The sequence below is a fragment of the Marmota flaviventris genome, chromosome 2 (genome assembly GCF_047511675.1).
Source record: "Marmota flaviventris isolate mMarFla1 chromosome 2, mMarFla1.hap1, whole genome shotgun sequence".
Taxonomy (NCBI): Eukaryota; Metazoa; Chordata; class Mammalia; order Rodentia; family Sciuridae; genus Marmota; species Marmota flaviventris.
Window position 1 is genome coordinate 200,279,205 of NC_092499.1, and position 18,873 is coordinate 200,298,077.

The 18,873-nt window shown below is 57.2% G+C and overlaps 1 protein-coding gene across 1 annotated transcript in view; it reads left to right on the forward strand.

Annotated features, from left to right (window-relative positions):
• Positions 1 to 18,873, forward strand: part of Phactr3 (phosphatase and actin regulator 3) — a 172,313-nt gene that overhangs the window by 85,250 nt on the left and 68,190 nt on the right. Inside the window, exon 2 of the mRNA XM_027954353.2 lies at positions 17,222 to 17,383. Coding sequence (XP_027810154.2) covers positions 17,222 to 17,383 — 162 coding nt within the window. The remainder of the gene's footprint in view (positions 1 to 17,221; positions 17,384 to 18,873) is intronic.

Genomic DNA, 18,873 nt, shown 5'->3' on the forward strand with positions numbered 1-18,873 from the left:
GCCGACTCTGACCGTGTGGGAAGCGTGTGCTTGCCACTGGGTTAGGAAGCTCCTTCCATCCTGGCACGAGTGACCTGGCCCACATTCTGTGGGCTCATCTGCAATCAAAACCAGACACTGCCACGTGGTCCTGGAGTTTTGCCGACTGTGGCTTTGAGAGGCAGGGCCTGTGTCTTGTGCCTCCTACGCCACTCTCTGAGATGGTGGCCCCCTCAGCGAGGACTCCCTGTGTTCTTGGGGGATATATGATCTATAAAGTGCAGGGCCTTTTCCCCTCTGCTGGCTGAGCACCTTGAGGACAAGCACTCACGTTGTCACGTCAGCTTTGCACCCCGTGGCAGAGCCTCGAATGTTGGCCAAAGAGAACCCACTGAGCAGCCCTGTCCTGTGGTGCACGCAGCTTCTGACCGACCGTGTTCATGGCCAACTGCGGTCAGGTGTATCTGATTAAATTCGTGGCCCTACTTAGTAGGATTTAGGGTTTCAGCTCCAACCCGAGCTGATTTACCTTTCAGTGCAATGTGTAGTTACAGACGTCCAGTACCTGAATGGAGACGGTCCCACGGCCCATTTATGTTCACTTTTAAAAGTACATTAATTCATCAGGCTCAGTGAAATAAACCAATCCCCCAAATCAAAGCCAAATGTTTTCTCTGATATGCATATGCTAATTCTCAATGGAGGAGGGGCTAGGGAAGAATAGAGTCACTCTAAAGTCATTACTTTAAAGTAGTTACTTACTCTATTTAGGTAGAGGGGAGTGAAGGGGGGGTAAGGGGAAGGAAGGACAGTAGAATGAGTCCGTCTTTATTACCCTATGTACATACAGAAGTATATGACCAGTGGGATTCTGCACCGTGTATAATCAGAAGAATGAGAAATTCTACTCCATTATATAAGATGTATCAAAGTGCATTCTACTATCATGTATAAATATAATTAAAACAAACTAAAAAAATTTTTTAAATACATTAATTTGCTGGGCAGAGTGGTGCACACCTGTAATCCCAGTGGTGCAGGAGGCTGAGGCAGGAGGATTGAGAGTTCAAAGCCAGCCTCACTCAGCAAGGGCAAGGCCCTAAGCAACTCAGTGAGATCCTGTCTCTAAATAAAGTACAAAATAGGGCTGGAGGTGTGGCTCAGTGGCTGAGTGCCCCTGAGTTCAATCCCTAGTACCAAAAAAGAAAAAAAAAAAATAATTCATTTAATTAATCAAAAATCTGAATTGATACACAAAAGCATAAGAATCGTACTTACTTGTGAGGTATCATGTGGCATTTTGTTACATGTATACATTGTGTAATGTCTAAATCAGGTTAAGCACACGTACTTCCTCAAACATTTATCACTATTCATGGGGGAAGCTTTCAGTTCTTCCTTCTGGCCTCTGAGGCCTACCGGGCTCTGTAGTTACCTCCTGCCGCCCTCCTGGGCAGTGGCGCCCAGCCCTCGGACCCCCTCCACCGCCTGCCCAGCTCTGCAGCCACCCTCCCCTTCTATCTCAAATCAGAGCCCTATTCCCGATTTCTATTTTCAACCCCAAACATGCCACCGAGATGTCAAATGCCATGGAGCAGCTGGGGAGGAGACCTGGGGAGGAAGGTGTCCTCTGCTTGGGTCAGGCCAAGGAGGCGTCTCGGAGGTGTGGGCACCGCTTCCGGCTCTGTGAGATTCCTTGAGGGGTGCAGAGGCCGAGAGGAAGTCAGACTGATGAATTTGATTTCTCTATTTATATTCTGACATCTGATAGATTGTGGAGCCGTCTGGGGTACTCTTGCCTTTTCTTCAAGGCCTTATCTCATAGAGAACAGGTATTCGATAAACAGATTCTTTTAACCTAAAAAAAAAAAAAAAGAGTATAAGCCTTTTACTGAGAGATAACGCAGACAATGCAGAACTTCTGAATGCACAAATTAACTCGGTGAGCATGCCAGGCGGTCTCTCGTCACTTCCAGACGGGAGCACGACCAGGCCTCTGTCCACCCCGCCCCAGGCACTGCCCTCCCAGAGAGAATGGGCTCAGTGTCACTGGGTCTTGAATCTTTCCCAGTTGGAACTGGACAGAGTGTATTTTGTCTCTGGCTTCTTTTGTTGAGCTTTATGGTTCTGGGACTGATGGCTCTTGTTGAGGGTGGAAAGAGTTCGTTCCTTCTTTCCCGGTTTCAGGTTCTCTGGGTCCATAGGCTGCACATCCATCGGTTCTACTGTTAATGACGTCTGGGTGGTTTCCAGTTCTTGGCTCTTATGAATGATGCCAGGAGGAGCCTTCTACTTGTCTGTGTTTGGTTTTGGACTTGCGTGTTTTGGTGAGGACTTGCTGGGTCACAGAGCTTACATAGGCTCAGTGCTGGTAGATGCTGTCAGACAGCATCTGGTCGGGGAAGAACAGGTTGTAAAGTCATCTGGGAATGGTGCCTCGATGAGAGAGAAGCAAAAAGACAAGAGTATGAAACAAATGTCGCAGCATCTGGAACATTCAGTGAATACCATGAAGATGGAAGAAGCAATGATCTCTCACCAGCAGGTGGGAGGGCTGAGAAGTCGTGCCCATAACAGGGCTGGAGAGGACAAGGGCTTTCGAGTTATCAGGAATGTAAACACGACATTTGACTTTTAATGCCACAGACGTCCATCCTCTGAAGAGGTAGTTGAGCTATTTAATGTCCTTTGATTTTGTAACGTATGTTTTTGTTGCTATGACCTGTATTTAGTAGAAATCCCTTTATTTTGGTACTTAAGGCTAAGTAATTATATTAGCAAACATTGATCCTACCTGTGTAGGAGGTCAGGCAGATCTGTAGGCCTTAAACTGACTGAAAATGTCTGACACTGCAGCTGCTCTTGCTAGGTATCAAGTACTCCTGTCTAAGAATCTCTCTTTTATAGCCTCCAGTCTTACTTATTCTTGGGGCTTATTTTTATTCTATTTATGACTTATTCTATGATCTAACACAAGTGTATATCATAAGTTACATTTAACTACAGATAGATAGATACAGATATATAAAATGTATAATAGAGCTCTATTCCTAATTTGTTACATTCTTAATAATGAATGGATGAAGTTTTGTCAGATACATTTTCTGTATTCGATGAAATGACCATATGACTTTTTTCCTTTATTCTGTTAATGTGGTGATTTCTTATGATTTTTCATGTTGACCTCGTCTTGCATTTCTGGAGTAAGTCCGGCCTCTTTGTGCTGTTTGGTCCCCTCCAAAGCCTTATCTCTGATCGGCTGACCACCCAGTATGCTGCTGCGTCAGTGGTCATGAGACGGATTGTGTTTTTGATTCTCTCCAACACTGTGGCAGGACAGGTAGTTTCTCCCATCAGAGCTTGGAGAAATTCATGTGGAGTGAACTAATTCCTCATGATATGTCTGAAGGTTTGGAGAGGCAGGCTTCTTCTCAGGGGGTCACACACTGAGGACACGTTTTAAGAGGTGCAGGCGGAGATGCTGCCTTGTTCTCCCTCGGCAGGAAAGCTCCATTCAGGTCTTTATTCAGCAAAGCATCCTACATGTGTGCCCCTGGGCTCCGAGGGACCCAAGCACAGGCGTGTCTCTGGGAGCCAGGTTCCCCATGTTGACTGTTTTCCACTCAAGGTGCACAGCACGTGTGGGGTCCTCGTCACACCTCCCTCCCACACACTCAGGGGTGCCGACCTGCCCCCTTCTCTAGCGTCCAGGCTCCCTCCTCTACCCCATGCCATGTGCTGTCCCCCCCTTGGCTTCAGGGCCTTCTGGAAAGAGTCCCCTCCGCCTCTCTGCTATTCCGTCTACTCTTCATCTGGGGCTCCTGCTCAGGCTTAAATGTCACATTTTCATAGAGGTCCTCTCTGGCCACCTGCACCCAATACGGCTCTGCAGGCCCTAGGACAGAGGCCCTGTCCCCTGCCCTCTGGGCACTTACCTGCTGGTCGTCCATACTTCACCCTTGTCATCGCCTCTGTTTCAGTGTCGCTCATCTTCACTACAACTTGAGCTCATGACCCAAGACCTGCCCCTGCTCTGCTCTTCAAAGAGGCCCTTGTGCCCAACACAGGCCGGTGCAGGTGCTCAGTGGGTGCGAGCCCCCTCCCTTCCTTCTAAAGGGTTCTAGAAGGACATTAACAGATAAAAACCCTCGTGCAGGGTAAGGCTGAATCTGACTTGCTCCTGACGAGTCCCCGGGCCTGCCATGCTGGGTGCTCTAAGGAGTGCGGGTGGACGGGTGGTGTGGGCAGATGGTGGAGGTGTGAAGAGTAACCTAAGTTCATTGTGCCCATAAAGGAAGGCGGAGACTGATGGAGACACCACAGTCAGATGACTTCAGTTGGTGATTTTCTTCCTGCTCTCATTTTGTTTCTGTCCCAGTCTATACACGTGATCATGTTGTTTCATGAAAACTCAAAAGGGCCCTTGAGTGCTTCCTCGGTGGGTCCTTCCTGGCAGGATGTGTGACAGTCCAAGCATAAAGAGCACTGGTTAACTTCTTTAATTGAAATTGGGGTCGAGGTGATTGCAGTTGTGCCTGCAGTCGTGAGAAGTTCCTTGGAGGCGGTCTGTGCCTTGCCCAATAGCCCAGGCAGGTCCTGGCCTTGGTGAGACTGCTGGACCCCTGTTGGCCCATTTCAGTTCATACTGAGGCCCTCTGCCGCGTGCTCCATCTAATTTCGAGGGGCTTTCCTACCTTGCAGTTTCCTCTTAGATGGGTCAAGCTTGCCAAATTCTGGATGGATCAGGTGCTTTTAGCCTGCAGGATACAGCAACAGCCCTTTGGCCCACTTTGCCCAGAGAAAGGGCTGATCCAAACCCGTCACCTCCAGCCGGGCCTCGTCTGTGGGCCTCTCAGGATGGGGAGGAATGAGAGCCCCCCACCTGTCTGTCAGGTTCCTGTCTGGTTTTGCCAAGGTGTGACCCGTGCTAAGGTCAGTGCTGTCTCATTTCACAGGTGAGGACCCAAGAGATGCTGGGAGAGGCCTGAACTTGCCTGAGTTCCCTTGCAGAAAGAAGGGGACCCACCCGAGGGTCCAGGCCTCTGGCTTTGAAGCCTGGCTCCCATAAGTTGCCCTGATGCCTGGTATATTCAGTTTCCTTCAGAATGAGGCTGTGGGCACTCAGGCAGCAGGGTCCATGCTCTGCTTCTTGGTTTGCCTGCCCCTGCCCTCTGTCTCGCAGGAGGCTGCAGAGTGCAGAGGATGGGGGTCTCGGCTGATGCGGCTTCTAAAATGGGGAAGTGGCCTCTTGACCAAATCATGCTTGGAAGGGGGCTTGCTGAGGCAGCAGTATCTCTCCTAGTGATGTGCCAGTGTTGGGGCAAGGGTTTGAGGCAGAGCAGAGGGCTGGTGCAAAGGCCTTGAGAGGACCACAAACTGAGCCCATAGGAGGGGTGCAGAGGACAACCAGTGTGGCTGGAGAGGTAACGAGAGCAGTTGACATCCCGAGGAGCTCGGGTTCCACCCTGTGTGGGCGGGGCCACCCAAGGTTATGCCGGGCCACCCGGGCCTGATTTGTATTTTTGACTATCACTCCATGTCTGTGTGGCCCGTGGACTGTGTAGCAGCAGAAATGGACACGGCATGGCTGGGGTTGGCCTTGCTGTTGTCCATGCTGCAGATGGTGAGCTGACGTGAGTGGTGGCCACGGTGGGAGGACGCAGAGAGCTTTGGGAGACCGTGGTGATCGCTCATGCTGGCTTGGTGAGGAGCCGCTGGTCTGGGCGGCCAGGACATGGCTTGTGGAGCAGTCCTGAGTCCTGGGTTCCACGTGCCCTCAGAGAGGGGGGAAGGACACCTGCAGCTGTCAGCTCAGTGGACCTGGGAGATCTGTGGGCAGGCCCTGCCATGCTGGTCTCTTGCTTCCCTGTCTCTGTGTTACCGAGCTGTAACTCATGTAGCTTGATTTCAGCTTCACGGAGAGTCCAGATCCGTGGATTTCACTGTACACACAGGTCTGTGGAGGACCCACTGTCCACGGTCCTCCTGTAACTACTAACTGACTTTCTGTCTCCATGCTTTAGCTATTCTGGAAATCCCATATAGACAGATCATACAAGGTGTGCTCGCTCATGCGTCTGTGTCTCCATGTGGCTCACGTGGCTCTTTCATGGCCACTGACAAGCCAAGGAATGGGTGCACTGTCTACTCATCTGTTCTCCAGTTGATGGACATTTGGGCTGTGTTCTCGTTTGGCTGTTAGGAAGAGTGCTGCTATGTGCTCATGCACAAGTTTTTGTGTGGACAGCTGTTTTCAGGGTCAGTTTGAGGAGCGCCAGCCCCTTCCCACAGTGGCTGCCCCAGTCATGTCCCACCAGCAATGCGCGGGGCCCTCCAGGTCTCCCTCCCGGCCCTCACTCGTGATCCATCAACCCCTTCTTGACACAGTAAGGCGCACCCTGAGCAGCTGGCCAGACACCATGCTGGCATGTCCCTGCTGCGAGGGGCAGTGCTGCCCGGGAGGTAACAGGAGCCGGGTCCTCCAGCCTGTTTTTGTCCTGTGCATTCCAACCCGCCAAGAGGGGATGGGCCTTAACTCCATCTATCTGATGGATGAGGAGGGAGCGATTCTTCATGTTGGGACCCAAGGGGTCCCCAGGGACTCAGTTTGGATGATGCCTTTAACCCCCTCATGGGGATGTGCTGGCCCAGCTGGGAACTGTGATCCAAGCCCTCCTGTGTTTACAGAGGCAGTTGGAGAGTGACCTGGGGCTGTGTGTCCAGGAATCCCCGGTGCCCATGCTGGGCTGTCCTGGGCCAGGCCCTTGGCCTTGCTGATGTAACATCTTTGTCTCTCGTGTCTGTTAGAAGTGTAGACCAGCCAGATGGGCCGGGGAGAGGGGCGGGAGGCGGGTCCCAGGCTGCCTTCTCCAGGTGGAGTGGCACAAGGCTGACCTGGGCCCCACTTCCCCCTCTCACCCTTCTTGCTCCCGAGTCTCCTCTCCTAGGGGCATGGCCAGCCCCAGGTCATGCTCTTGGCAGCCTCCCCCTCCCTCACTGCTCACCTGGCTCCTGAGATTGCAGTGCATGCTGGTTATTGGTTGATAGCCCAGGTATCTGTGAGCCCAGGAGGGCACTGCTCAAGGTGGGTATGTGTCCAGGTGGGAGTCCAGGTGGGAGTCAGAAGCATCTGCCTCTGAAGTCCAGCAGGGGACTGCAGACTTGGCAAGAGGACTGGATGTGGCCAGGCAGAGCCACAGGTATGTTCACTCTGGGTCAGCTGTGTCCAGTGTCCTGCCTGGATCCTCCTGGAAGGCCTACAGGGACAGGGTGTCCACTCAAGTTAGACTCTGCATGACTTAGCACATGCTCTGGCACAAAATAGATCGACAATTCAAATGGTTCTTCCAAGCGGTGGTGGCAGGAGCCTGGCACCCAAGGCCCACAGTCAGGTGCTTGCAGCATGTGGCCCTTGACAGATGTCCAGTTCAGGGGGAGGCAAGGTTTGCACATTGCGCAGACCTGTGTGTTTTGTTCTTGGAAGTCTGTGTACAGCACAGTTATGATCTTTGTGCAGGTTACCCATAGGCCTTCTGGCCCCTGGCGCCTAACTCTGCCCCAGGCTAGGCAATGCCTGTGAACAGAAAGGGCTGGGCCAGAGGGTCCTGGCGTTCAGCACAGGAAGCTGCCCTGCACAGGTAGAGCTCCTGCCACTGGAGAGACTGCGTCATCCCCTGTTCTGCTGGCCTGCTGGGCTCCAAGCGATGGGTCACAGGCAGGTGGGAGCTGGGGAGCCCTTCACCCCGTCCCCCGTGGGACTCGCAGTTCCTTCTGGTCAGCGAGGCCAGCCCTGCCCTGACTTCTTGACTCTCGGGGGATCCCCCAGGCAAGAGACACGTCTGTGATTTTAGATGAGGTGATCGACCACCCAGTTGGCCTTATTAACCATTTAGAGGGTGTGGTTCCCTTGCACCAATCAGGGAGGATCTCATTTACATTTCTCTGAATACCAATTAGGTGGAGCATCTTTTTTATATGTCCACTGACCATTGGGTGCCCTCTTTTATAAAGTGGTCAAGCACTGTGTGTATTTTCTGTTGGGTCATTTGATGTCATTAATTCCTAGGAATTCCTATTATTTTGTTGTTGTTGAATTTAAAATCCGCAGCATTTGCCTTGCAGTCTGGTGGCACTTAGTACACTTGTGTAGCTCTGCAGCTGCTGCCTGTGTTTATTCCAGAGCTTTCCACACCCAAGGGAGACCAGGTCCTCTCCTCCTCCCCTGACCCCTGGCAACCACCCAAGTGCTTTCTGTCCATGTGGACATGCCATGTGAACAGACCCCACGTCCTCTTGGTGACTGGCTTCTTTGTTTGGCGTTGAGTTTGCCTGAGTTGTTGGTGTGGGTGCTTCGCTCCTGGTGGGAATGGAAAGCAGTGCCAACAGGTGAAAGGGTCCCGTGGTCCCTCAAGAGGTTTGGTAGAGGGCACCATGTGTCCCCACGGTCCCCTCCTGCAACATGTCTAAAAGAGTTGGAATCAGGTATTCAAAACTAAGTCAAAGCCCATGTGCGAGCGCTCACCCCTTCTGGCTTTCACAGGCCGTAAGGAGGGACTTCCTCACCTTGGTTTTGGGAAGTCAGGCTGGAGGGCGGATTGCAGCCCTCACCGGGGGCTTGCACCATGCGAAGCCTCCTGAGTGCTCTACTTCGTGTCCTCCCTCTGAAGTGCTCCTTTTCTGCTCTCTGTGAAGCACGGATTTTAGGAGGATGTCTCTGACAGCTGCTCTTAGCCCTGGAAAGACTTGCACCCAGGCTCCGGAGTTTGCAGGAGCAGAAGAGTGAGGAGCTGAGGCCCTGGGGCCGCTCCGCCCCCCCCCAGGCACCGCCCTCCTGTTTTAACTCTTGCTTCCCCGTCCACCTGCCTAGAGCTGAGCTGGTTTTCTCTGGAGAAGTGGCCATCTGCCAGGCAGGCGCCGGCGACCACTGGCAGGATTATGGGTTGATGCTAAGCAGATGGCTTCCTGGTTGGCTGGGTGTCTTCCCCGCCACACATGTGAGCAGAACAGCTGCTCCAGAGAGGGCCGGGCTCTTCTGCTGGGATCAGCGCGGCAGCGAAGCCGCTGGTCACAGCTTCATTTCAGCATCACGCTGTAGGAGCCTGGGGCCACTAGGAGCTCCACGACTTGGGAGATTTTGAGGCCCAGTTTTTGCCAAGATCTTAGAGAATCCTATTAACTTTGAGACACAGATATCGGGGGAGAAGGATTTCATTTTCCAAAGATAGATAACCACGCACAGCCCTTGGCGGGAAGGCACTGGACTGCTTAACCCGGGGTGTATTGCTCCAAAGCCCCTTGACGGCCTCTGGGTTGGTGCTGGGTGGGGGGTCAGGACCCTCCAGGAGAAGCTGGCTGAACAGCTGGCCGGGACTGCGCCCTGCAGGACTTCTCAGAGCCTTGGTCATGCTGGCACTGAATGGAGCTTTCAAGGGGACTTGTGGTATAGACCGTGATTTCCTAACAACGTCCACCACTGGCTCTCTGATGTCCGCCCTGCCCTTTACCAGCCACGTGACCCACTGGTACTCTTCTCACCTGCTCTGAGCCTCTGCTTCCCAAATGTCAGACGCCCTGAAAACACAGTCCCTGCCTCCCTGGAGGTGCTTAGCTGGAATGGACACGCGAGAGTCCGGCAGCCAACCCGTGGACGTCCGAACGTGTGTGTCCTACTGAGCGTGAGTGTCCTCAAGCCCTGACTCCCAGGGGCTGGGTTCACTCTGAAGCTCAGCCAGGCTCTTGTCGGTTCTCTGTGCTTGGCACCTCCAGTGGCCAGCGGCAGGAGGAGGTGACATCTGAGCTCAGGGTGGGCAGAGGGGAGGACTTGCAGTTTCCCCGTATCAAGGGGCACAGAAAAGGCGGCGGGTGGACGATAGTTGCTGGCTTGCTCTTGACCCTGCCTCCACTTTTGCATCCCGGGATCAGTCTCTTTCCCCTACTCATTCTCTCCTTCAGGCCACACACCAGCTCGTGCACTATGTGCTAGGGGCAGGAAGGGACACTGTCCCCCTGGAAACGCAGCAGTGTCTCCCCAACACAGGCCACGAGGGTGGGTGGTGGTCAGGGATTCTCATGGACCGGCTGGCAGAGCTGCAGAGAGCAGAGCCAGGGGTGCTGGGGAGCTCTCTGGCCCCTTTCCTGCAGCCCTCCCTGCCTCCCACCCACCGCAGTGGCCAGTCCTTCCTCCACCCTGAGCAGCGTGATTGTGAATGGCTGGTGAGTGGCCTCAATCCGTCCTTGGAAGGGGTCCCAGAGTGGCCTTTGATCTGTTCTTATTGATCACCACACCGGAAATCCAGGCTCTTCAACTGTTACTCAAGAACTTTCCAGAGAGGAGATCAAACCAAGAATGCTTTTACATCTGGGAGCCTTGAAATCTGTATTTAAATTTGGCTTGGAGGTTCAGGGTTGAGTCTATCAAAATGCCCAGAACGTTTGTGGACGCTGTCCAGCCACAATCCCTGCTGACTGGCTGCAGGCCATTGATCCTGGGGCCCTCGATGCAATGGCCCTTGATTTTGCTACATCTGGCTTACGTGCTCGACTCCCCAGCCCTCTCCTCCTCAGCCTCTCTGAGGGCTCTTGGAGCAGCTGGTGTGACCTCTACCGCTTTCTGCCCCGCTCTGGCACTCGGGCTGGTGACCTGGGAGATCCCTTCACAGCCCTGTGCCTGCCTTTTCCCATGTGGCTACAGGGATCAGGACGGAGCAGACACTGTGGGTTCATATCAGGTGCCCACAACAGAGCCTGCCATGCTGGGGGCACTCCAGGTGCTGCTGTGTGCTGACCGGCATGGCCTTGCAGGCCTTGGGCCCTGACTCCCGAATGTGCCAGTGACCCTCGGGGCCCCTGCCTTCAGCCCTGGCCTCCCACCTGCCCCCCCACGCTGAGCTTCTCTGTGCCTTGTCTCCAGGCTGATTGGCCATGTCCTGGTGATTCCCCAGTGTCCTGAAGACCCTTGTCACAGCCTGCAGCTTTTCCTGGCTGGCCCACACCTGCCTTCCGAACTCCTCTGTCCTCCATAAACCATGGATCCCAGCCTTGGGGCTCTCGGTTAGTGCACAGACCCAGGCCAGCAGAGTAGGGACAGAAAGGACAACACAGTTGGGTTTTCAGTTATCGATATTTAATCCGTGAAGGATTCTTTTTGATTTTCAGGCTGTGTTCTTGGATCAGTTTTAGTCAGTGGTGCTGGTATAGATGATGGGGTTCTGTAGTGCGTTTGTGTTCGCATGTGGTCATTACCTGGCCCCAGGGAGCGGGCATCGCTGGATCCCCGTTCTATATATGAAGTGCTTTTGGATCTTGGGGACTGAGCCCCTCAACACCACCTATGCTTCTGTGAATGTGCACCTTTTATTTAACTCTTGCCAACCCAAATGCCGCCAGCCTCCTCCCCACCCCAGGAGGAGAAGCTGTGTCCTCTGCAGTTGGTTCCTGCCTTGGTTCTTCCTGGTTCCAAGCACCTTGGTTTACCCTGGGGCCAGTGAGACCCCAGGGCAGGGAGGGTGCCCAGCACTGGGCTTTGTTCAAAGATGGTGTCACCGAGTATTGGCGGATGGGTTTGGGGCACAGGGAAGCACTCAATGAAGAGACAGAGGACCCCGTCCTTGGGTCCACGCCCCGACTTCCTGTTCGCCTCTTTCACAGCTTGTCCCATTCCACAGCTCAGCTGCTGCTTCCCCATTTGGCTTTCTCCTCCTCCCAGGGCCCGGGCTTCCCGCAGAGGGAGGGCCCGGCTGAGGGTGGCCTGCTCTGTCTCAGGTCAGAGGAGCCCTCCACTGAGACGGGGTGAGTGAGTTAGTGAATGAAGGAATGAAACGGACAGGGAGACTCCTGCTCCCGCGTCCTGTCCTCCGGCACAGCTGGCCCTGCCTCCTGGGGGGCAGCCTCCCGCTTGCTCCCTGGGGGAAGTTGAACTAATGAGGTGGTGCCAGACGGGAAAGGAGAAATGCCAGGCCACTAAGGGGGGGCCCTCGAGGTCAGATGGAGGCACCCGCCCGGCTCCAGGGGTTTATTTGAGCAACCTTGAGGGCCAGGGGCCACAGAGAGGCCACGTCACAGGAACGAGAGGGTTACAGCTCCTGTGCTCATGGGGCGTGCTGTTCCCCGGGAAAGGCAGACCTGCCCAGTAAAACCTGGGCCTAGCACGATGGCTGGAGTGACAAGAGCTGGTGGAAGGAGTGTGAGTCCAGGGATGGCCCTGCCCCGGGCACAGAGTGCAGCCCAGAGCGCAGAGAGTCAGCGTGCAGGTCCCAGAACAGCGCCTGACTTCCAGGTCGGGGTCTGTGGGTGGACCACCATGGCCTGCGAGGGCCTGGGAGGGGCTGGGGCTGTCCCAGGGGTCATGCCGGCAGGGTGGGCCACCTCCCAGCTGTCGTCTGGAAGCCTCAGGAGGGCTCCAGCCCGAGGCTGTGTGAGGCTGTGCTTCCTCAGCAGCAGATGTAGGAGAGGCGTCTGGGTAATTAACAGCTAAGGCCTCGGAGGTGCCAGGTGCCCCTGGCACTTAGCACCGCTGTTCCTCGAGGCTCGAGGACCTGCTAATGGGGACCTGCTAATGCGCTGGCACCTCCCAGAGTCTCCCATGGTGGGAAGGCGCCTCCTCACCATGCCAGGGAGAGCGCGGAGAGGACTCATGGGAAGACGGCCTCCCCACCGTCCCTTCCCTCCGTGGGCACACGCACGGGTCCACGGGCACCTACCCTCAGGTGCGCCCACTCACCCACGTGCACCTCGCTGTGCACACACACCCATGGGCATTTGTGACCACCATGCCACCCTCCTGCTTGCTCACCAGCACACACCACCCTCCTCTGCCTCCTCCACTGAAGGGCACAGCATCCGTGGTGACCTTCCTGTCCCTGGGAAGGCCCTTCTGCTGCTGGCCCTCGGCTGGCCTGGCCCTGGGCTTGAGCTGCCTGGGGCGGGAGGAGGGGAGAGGGTGCTTTGTCCTGGGGGAGGGGAACCCACCTGCAGACCACTGCTACCTGTCTCCCCAGGTGGGGGTCTTTGCGCCCTGATGTCCCAGGCCCTCCCGGAAGCTTCTCAGGCCAGGGCATCTGTGGTGGGTTCTTGTGAGCTGAAGACCCTGCAGGGACTTTGTGCTGAACTGAGTCCAGGTCAAGCCCCTGCAGGCCCCGCAGCCTCCCTGGGGCATCCAAGGTCCTTGCCCGCTGGTCCTCCTCCCCTTGGCCCACCCCCTGCCCTGACGCAGCCCCTTTCTGAGAGCTGCCACCTGCCGGTCACATGCAGGCCCTGCTCGCCTCCCGGCTGCACCACCAGCTCTGTGCCCCTCACGTCTCCCAGGGCCTCTTCGGGATCTCAGGGATCCCCACCTGCCATGCGCCAGGGCTGTTCTGGGCCCTGGGGCCCTTGCTGTGGCCTCCCGTCAGAAGGCAGTATGGCAGTAGGCAGGCGGGCAGAGACAATGATGCACAGGCAAATGAACACGAGTGTTTGCAGGGACACCCGTGGAGGTGGCAGGAGACGGAGGACGAGGAAGAGGGGAGTGCAGAGCCCGGGAGCTGGCGCTATGGAATGAGCAAGGGCTGCTCCAGTGACCGCGTTACCTGTCAGGCCCCTGAGGGCAGCTGAGCCCCAGGGCAGCGTCTGCGTCTCCTCTTCCCGTGGTAGACCCGGTGCCCGGCATGACACCTGGCATGTGGGTGAATGGCCGAGTGGGTGCATCAACGAGGGAGCCCCGCAGGGGAGGGGGCACGAGGTCTGCTCCTCACACTTCTCTGTGCCAGGAGAGTCTCAGTGTGGGGACCCAGCACCTGCTCTCGCCACCAGGGGAAGGAGTTCGCAGGAGAAAGCCAACGGTGAACTGTGCTGACCCTGGTGAGGAGGCAGCACTGACCCCCTGCCCACCTTCCATCCTGAGCAGATCACTTGCCCACGGCAAGGAGTGGAGAATGCCCATCCTGGCTCAGCGGGGCTAGGGGGATGGGGAGGTGCAGGGGTGGGAGGGGGAGAGGGCCGGGGCTCAGGCCCCTGTTGGGAAGTAGCAGAGCAGGGGAGCTGCGCCCTCAGCAGGGCGCGACGGCCGTCAGTGCACAGTCGAGATGATGGTAGAGCAGGGAGCAGGACAGACCAGGTGATCTCATGGCATTTTGTCCTGAGATGGGCGCCCTGGGGAAGGGGCTGAGCAGGAAGGTGAGACCACTCGAGTTGTGCTTCCAGGATGGCAGAAGGCCAGTCAGGAGGCCAGAGGAGGCCCGGGCAGCGGGTGGTGGACAGTGGAGTCGCACACCCTGGCTGATTGGCAGTTTATTCTATATGCTGCTCTTTTTGCCCCTGCTGCTAGGAAGCCCAGGCCACACATCGCCCTTCTCTGGAGCCCCAGGGTGTTTCCTGTGGGGCTCTACTGGCCCCTGGATGCCGTGGCCTGGAGCAGACCACCCTCCCTGCAGGTTCCCTCTGGGGTGGGCTGGTCTTGCTACAACACCTGGTGTCTTACTGGCAGCTGACCCCCCACCGGCCTTTGTGCGGCGAGGCAAGGCATAGACAAAGCAACACCCTGCTTCCTGGTCTCCCGCGCCCGTCCCCGTCCTCCTCTTCCCAGCGCCTAGAGGCCGAGGGTGACCTGGCTCTTCTGTCCTTGTGCCGGGAACGTTCCCAGGACAGCCGTCTCTCCTGGGTCCTTGTGGACTGGCAGTTCCGTTCCCATCTGGCATCGTGGGCGGAGGAAGGAGAGGGGAAAACACGGATGAGTTGCCTCTGGAGCGAGAAGGCTCGGCTGCATCCCCCTGCGCTGCGTGTCCCTGGGGAGCCATGGTGGCCGGGCCTGGGATGCCCTTTGGCCACCCTGGTTCCTCCATACTTCCTGGGGCCCCGCCAGGGGCCAGGTGCTGGGAACTGGGATCCCTCTTGAGAAAAACAGTAGAGGACGTCGTTGTCCCCACTTCTTCACGGTTTGCCAAGCCCAAGAGGAGGAGTCCCCAGTCAGGCAGCCCTGGACTGCTGCCCGATGGAATGACCGCCTGCGGCTGCTCCCTGGGCCACAGGTGGCCACCTTGCCTGGGAGAGTGCACAGTGAACGGGGCCAGAGGAAGCCTGGCTCTGCTGAGAGCCTCCTGTCTTGGTGTCCCCCACTTCACGTCCTGGTCTAGGTGGCCAGAACAGCTTAGGGACGTGAGGGGTTCTGGAGATCCCGGCCACCACCAGTGTCGGTGCACAGCTCTGAGCCCTGGTTTGCCCAACCGTGAAGCAGATGCCAACAGTCACGGTCTGTGGCTCAGGTCTAGAGTGAGCCCCATGACACTGGTGGTTGAGCTGGCTCTAAGCTGTCACCGTGGACGTCCAGGTGGAGGGTCAGCGGGACCAGCCTGGTATGCACATGTCCAAGTGACCATGAAGCCCAGCATGATGCCATCTTACACGCACCAGCACATACGTCAATAGGCCCGTGTTCCTGGGTCGCTGTGCCTCCCGACTCCAGGGCCATGCCTGGCCACGCTCCAGCTCCCGCGTCCTGCCTGCAGGGTGCTTCTTACCTTGTACATGTGGAAACTGAGACTTGGGGTGGCCAACACAGGACAGTTCTCTGGAAATCACAAGCTGTGGGAACTCCAGAGGCTGCCAGCCGGGTCTGTCTGTCCCCAGGCACAGAGGGCACTGCCCCGTGGTCCTTCCGATGCTGCCACATGCTGCTCTTCCCACGCTGCCTGTGGGGCTGGACCCAGGGTGGGTCGTAGACGGAGCAGGGGTGCCTCGGTGGGAAGGCAGGAGGAGGAAGGGTCTGAAGGTCCTGGCCCCCGGGCTGCTGGCCCCTGGGACGCTGGTTTGCCCTTCTGCTGCCAACCCTGACGGCCACCCCTCCATCCCTGCCCCCCAGCCTCTCTGCTTGGGGACTCTGGGATCTGAAGAGATCCGAGGTCCCAGCCCTTTCCCACAGGTGGCACTAAGGCGACTTCCCCTGGGTGTGGAAGGCGGCCGGGCTCAGGGTGGGAGTGTGTGTGCGGTGGAGGCCCTGGACAAGGTTGGGCTCACAGGCAGGCCGGGGACTTCCGCCCAAAGGACACGGGAGGGTTAATCTGGAGCCTGGGTGACTCAGGTCCTTGTCACTGTTGGCGGGAACATCCCTCCCCTGACCCTGGAGGGATTCTGCCACAGTATGTCCACACTCTTCTGAACTGTGTCAAGACGGGATGGGTCCACACGGAGCTGATGGAGGCCGCGCTGGACATCCCAGGCAGTTTTTCTCCGACTTCAGCGTTCCACTAGTTGAGTTCCATTTTCCATCTAACTGAGCTTCTCTCACGGCCAGCGTGGCCAGCTGCACGGCAGCCTGTGCCGAAGCGCTGTCTCCCTCCCCAGCCTCCCTGCAGCCAGCGCCCGTTCTGCACGCGCCTGCACGCAGCCCCTCACACTGGAGTGCTGGTGGTGTTGCACACTGCTGTGCTGACCTGGCGGTTGACCCCAGGTCCACCTCCTTCCTGTGCTCAGAGCTCCGCTGTATTCTCCTCACCTCTGCACACAGCCCACAAGAGGAAAGCCCCCCACTCTTAGCCAGTCGCCAGTGATGGCCTGGGGTTGCAGCTAGTCCCCTGCCAGCAGCTCCCCGGGACACCCATCTGTATGCGTCCCACAGACTTTACAAACATGGTCTAGTTTCCCCAGCAAGGAGGGCTCCAAAGGCCAGCCACTGCCCTCTGTCCTTCATGGACCGGCTCAGCCTGCAGCTGTTTGCTGAGGCGCCCGATGGGCAGTCCCTGGGCCGGGGTCTGCAGCTGTGCTAGGCCTGCTCTCTGCCCTTGGAGAGCTGACAGGCTGAGGGAGGGCAGTGCCCAGTGGGATTTGCTGTTCTTTTGCCTGCCCAGGTGGCCTCGGGAGCAGAAGAGAAGGGCCTGGCTCTCTTTGGTAAAAGACTTCCTGGAGGAAGCAATGTGTGACTGGGTAGGTGGTTAATGGAGCAGAGTAAAGCTGGGAGAGAGCAGCACAGATAGCAAGCACAGTATGAGCAAAGGCCCTGGGGCAGGGGATGTCTCAGTGGACCCAGGCAGTCTTTAATTACCATGGTGGAAGCAGAGTTGGGGGAGGGCTGCCCATGGCTGCCCACATATGAGTGTGCTCTGATATGCACTGGTCCGAAGGAGCCCGAGAGTGTCCACTGCTCTGATGACCCTCCTGGGCTCTAGGCCTTGAGAACTCACTGGTCTTCCCTCAGGGTGAGGGAGTTGCTGGGTCCCCAGTAGCCAGGTAGCTTGGGGGCCACTTGAGACCCTCCCTTGGTTTCGTCTTCCAGATGAGATGGACCAAACTCCCCCGGTGCGTTCCGAGTATCTGGTCTCAGGGATTCGAACTCCCCCCGTGAGGAGGAACAGCAAGCTGGCCACCCTGGGCAGGATCTTCAAACCTTGGAAATGGAGGAAAAAGAAAAATGAAAAACTGAAGCAGACGACTTCGGGTAAGGCCCTGGGCGGGGCTGGCCGAGGCCGGGGTCACCCCTGTCTCCCGGCCCCCACCCAGGAGGGCGGGCTGTGCTCCGTGGCTCTGAGGACCAGAAGGTGCTCAGCCTCCCTCTGGTCACCTCCCTTAACCAGCACCTGTTTGGGGTGGGTCAGCACCGGTCACCACAGTGGGACACTGCCCAGACCCAGGGTGCACACGATCCCTGGGGCCTCGCTAACAGGCTCTGACTCCGTGCAGGGCTAGGCTGGCCTAGGGCATCATGCCGGAGCCCAGCAGCCAGCACAGAGCCCTCACTAGACTCCACCATGGTCCTTGCCCCCCCACACCCATGATCTCAGCTGGATGAAGTGGGCAGCAACCTGGGTCCTACCTGACTCTCGCTGTTTCTAGGAGACCCTGGGTGACTCTGAGGGCTGAGGCCGTCAGTTGGGCCTGACACCTTCAGGATGCTCTTCTTGTGTGAAGACAGAAAGCCCACCTACCCTCTAGCACCTCTTCTCTGGCTAGGTACACCCGTCCCAATGCCTCCCACCCAAGGATCCAGAAGGTTCCACACTCACTCAGGCTGCACCTTCACACCCTGCCAGGCCCAGCTCTGTGGGAAGTCAGGTTGCGCCGGGTTGTCCCGTTGCCCCTTCCTCCACGGAACCACCGCGGGGACTGTCACCACAAGCCTGCACCCCGGGCAGGTGGCCCCAAGGTGATGACAAGACTGGGTATGGGACAGCAGGTGTCAGCAGAGCGCTTGTGCCCCTCCCTGCTGGGACAGTCCTCTCCTGGCCCTGTCTGCCCCAGGGTGCGGAACAGGCTGGGCCTGGGAGAGTCCCTTACTCGGGGCCAGAGTGCGGCAGGACATGCAGTGTAACCAGTGCCCTACGGTGGGCCAGGGCAGTGGCCATGTTCTACTCTCCCTGGTTTTCAGCCCATGGGATGACTCGCTAATCACTTTTTAATAAAGAGGTCAGTCGACAAATTCTCTTTGCCAAGAATGAAGACAAAACCAGCATCATTCTTCAAGAACCCCCCAGGTCCTCCTGTGTGCTGGGGACCCAGGCCCTGCCAGGTGGACTTCCCGTGGACGGGGAGTGCACAGGTGGCCTGGCCCTCTTGGGCTCAGCACCCTCACTGTGGGATTGGAAGGCGAGCCTCCTGCCCCCAGGACCCCGTGCCCTGCGCCTCTCCCAGCGCTGTGCTGAGGTACCGGGATGCCCCAGTGACCCTGGGAGGACATTTAACCTGCAGCATCCCCTCACAGTGATGGGCTGTTTGTTTCAGCATCGAATCCCCAACGTCGCGGGCAGCAGTGGTTGGGATGAGATGCAGTGTGACTCTGGCAGGGGCTCAGGGCCACTCGCCTGCCACACAGGAGGCGGCATCTGAGCCGTCCGCCCTGGGGGTGCCTCCAGCCTGCTCCCCCACTCTGAAGGACTGATGTTCCTACCCCTCTGTGGACTGTATCTGCCCCCACCACCCCCGCCTCGTGTC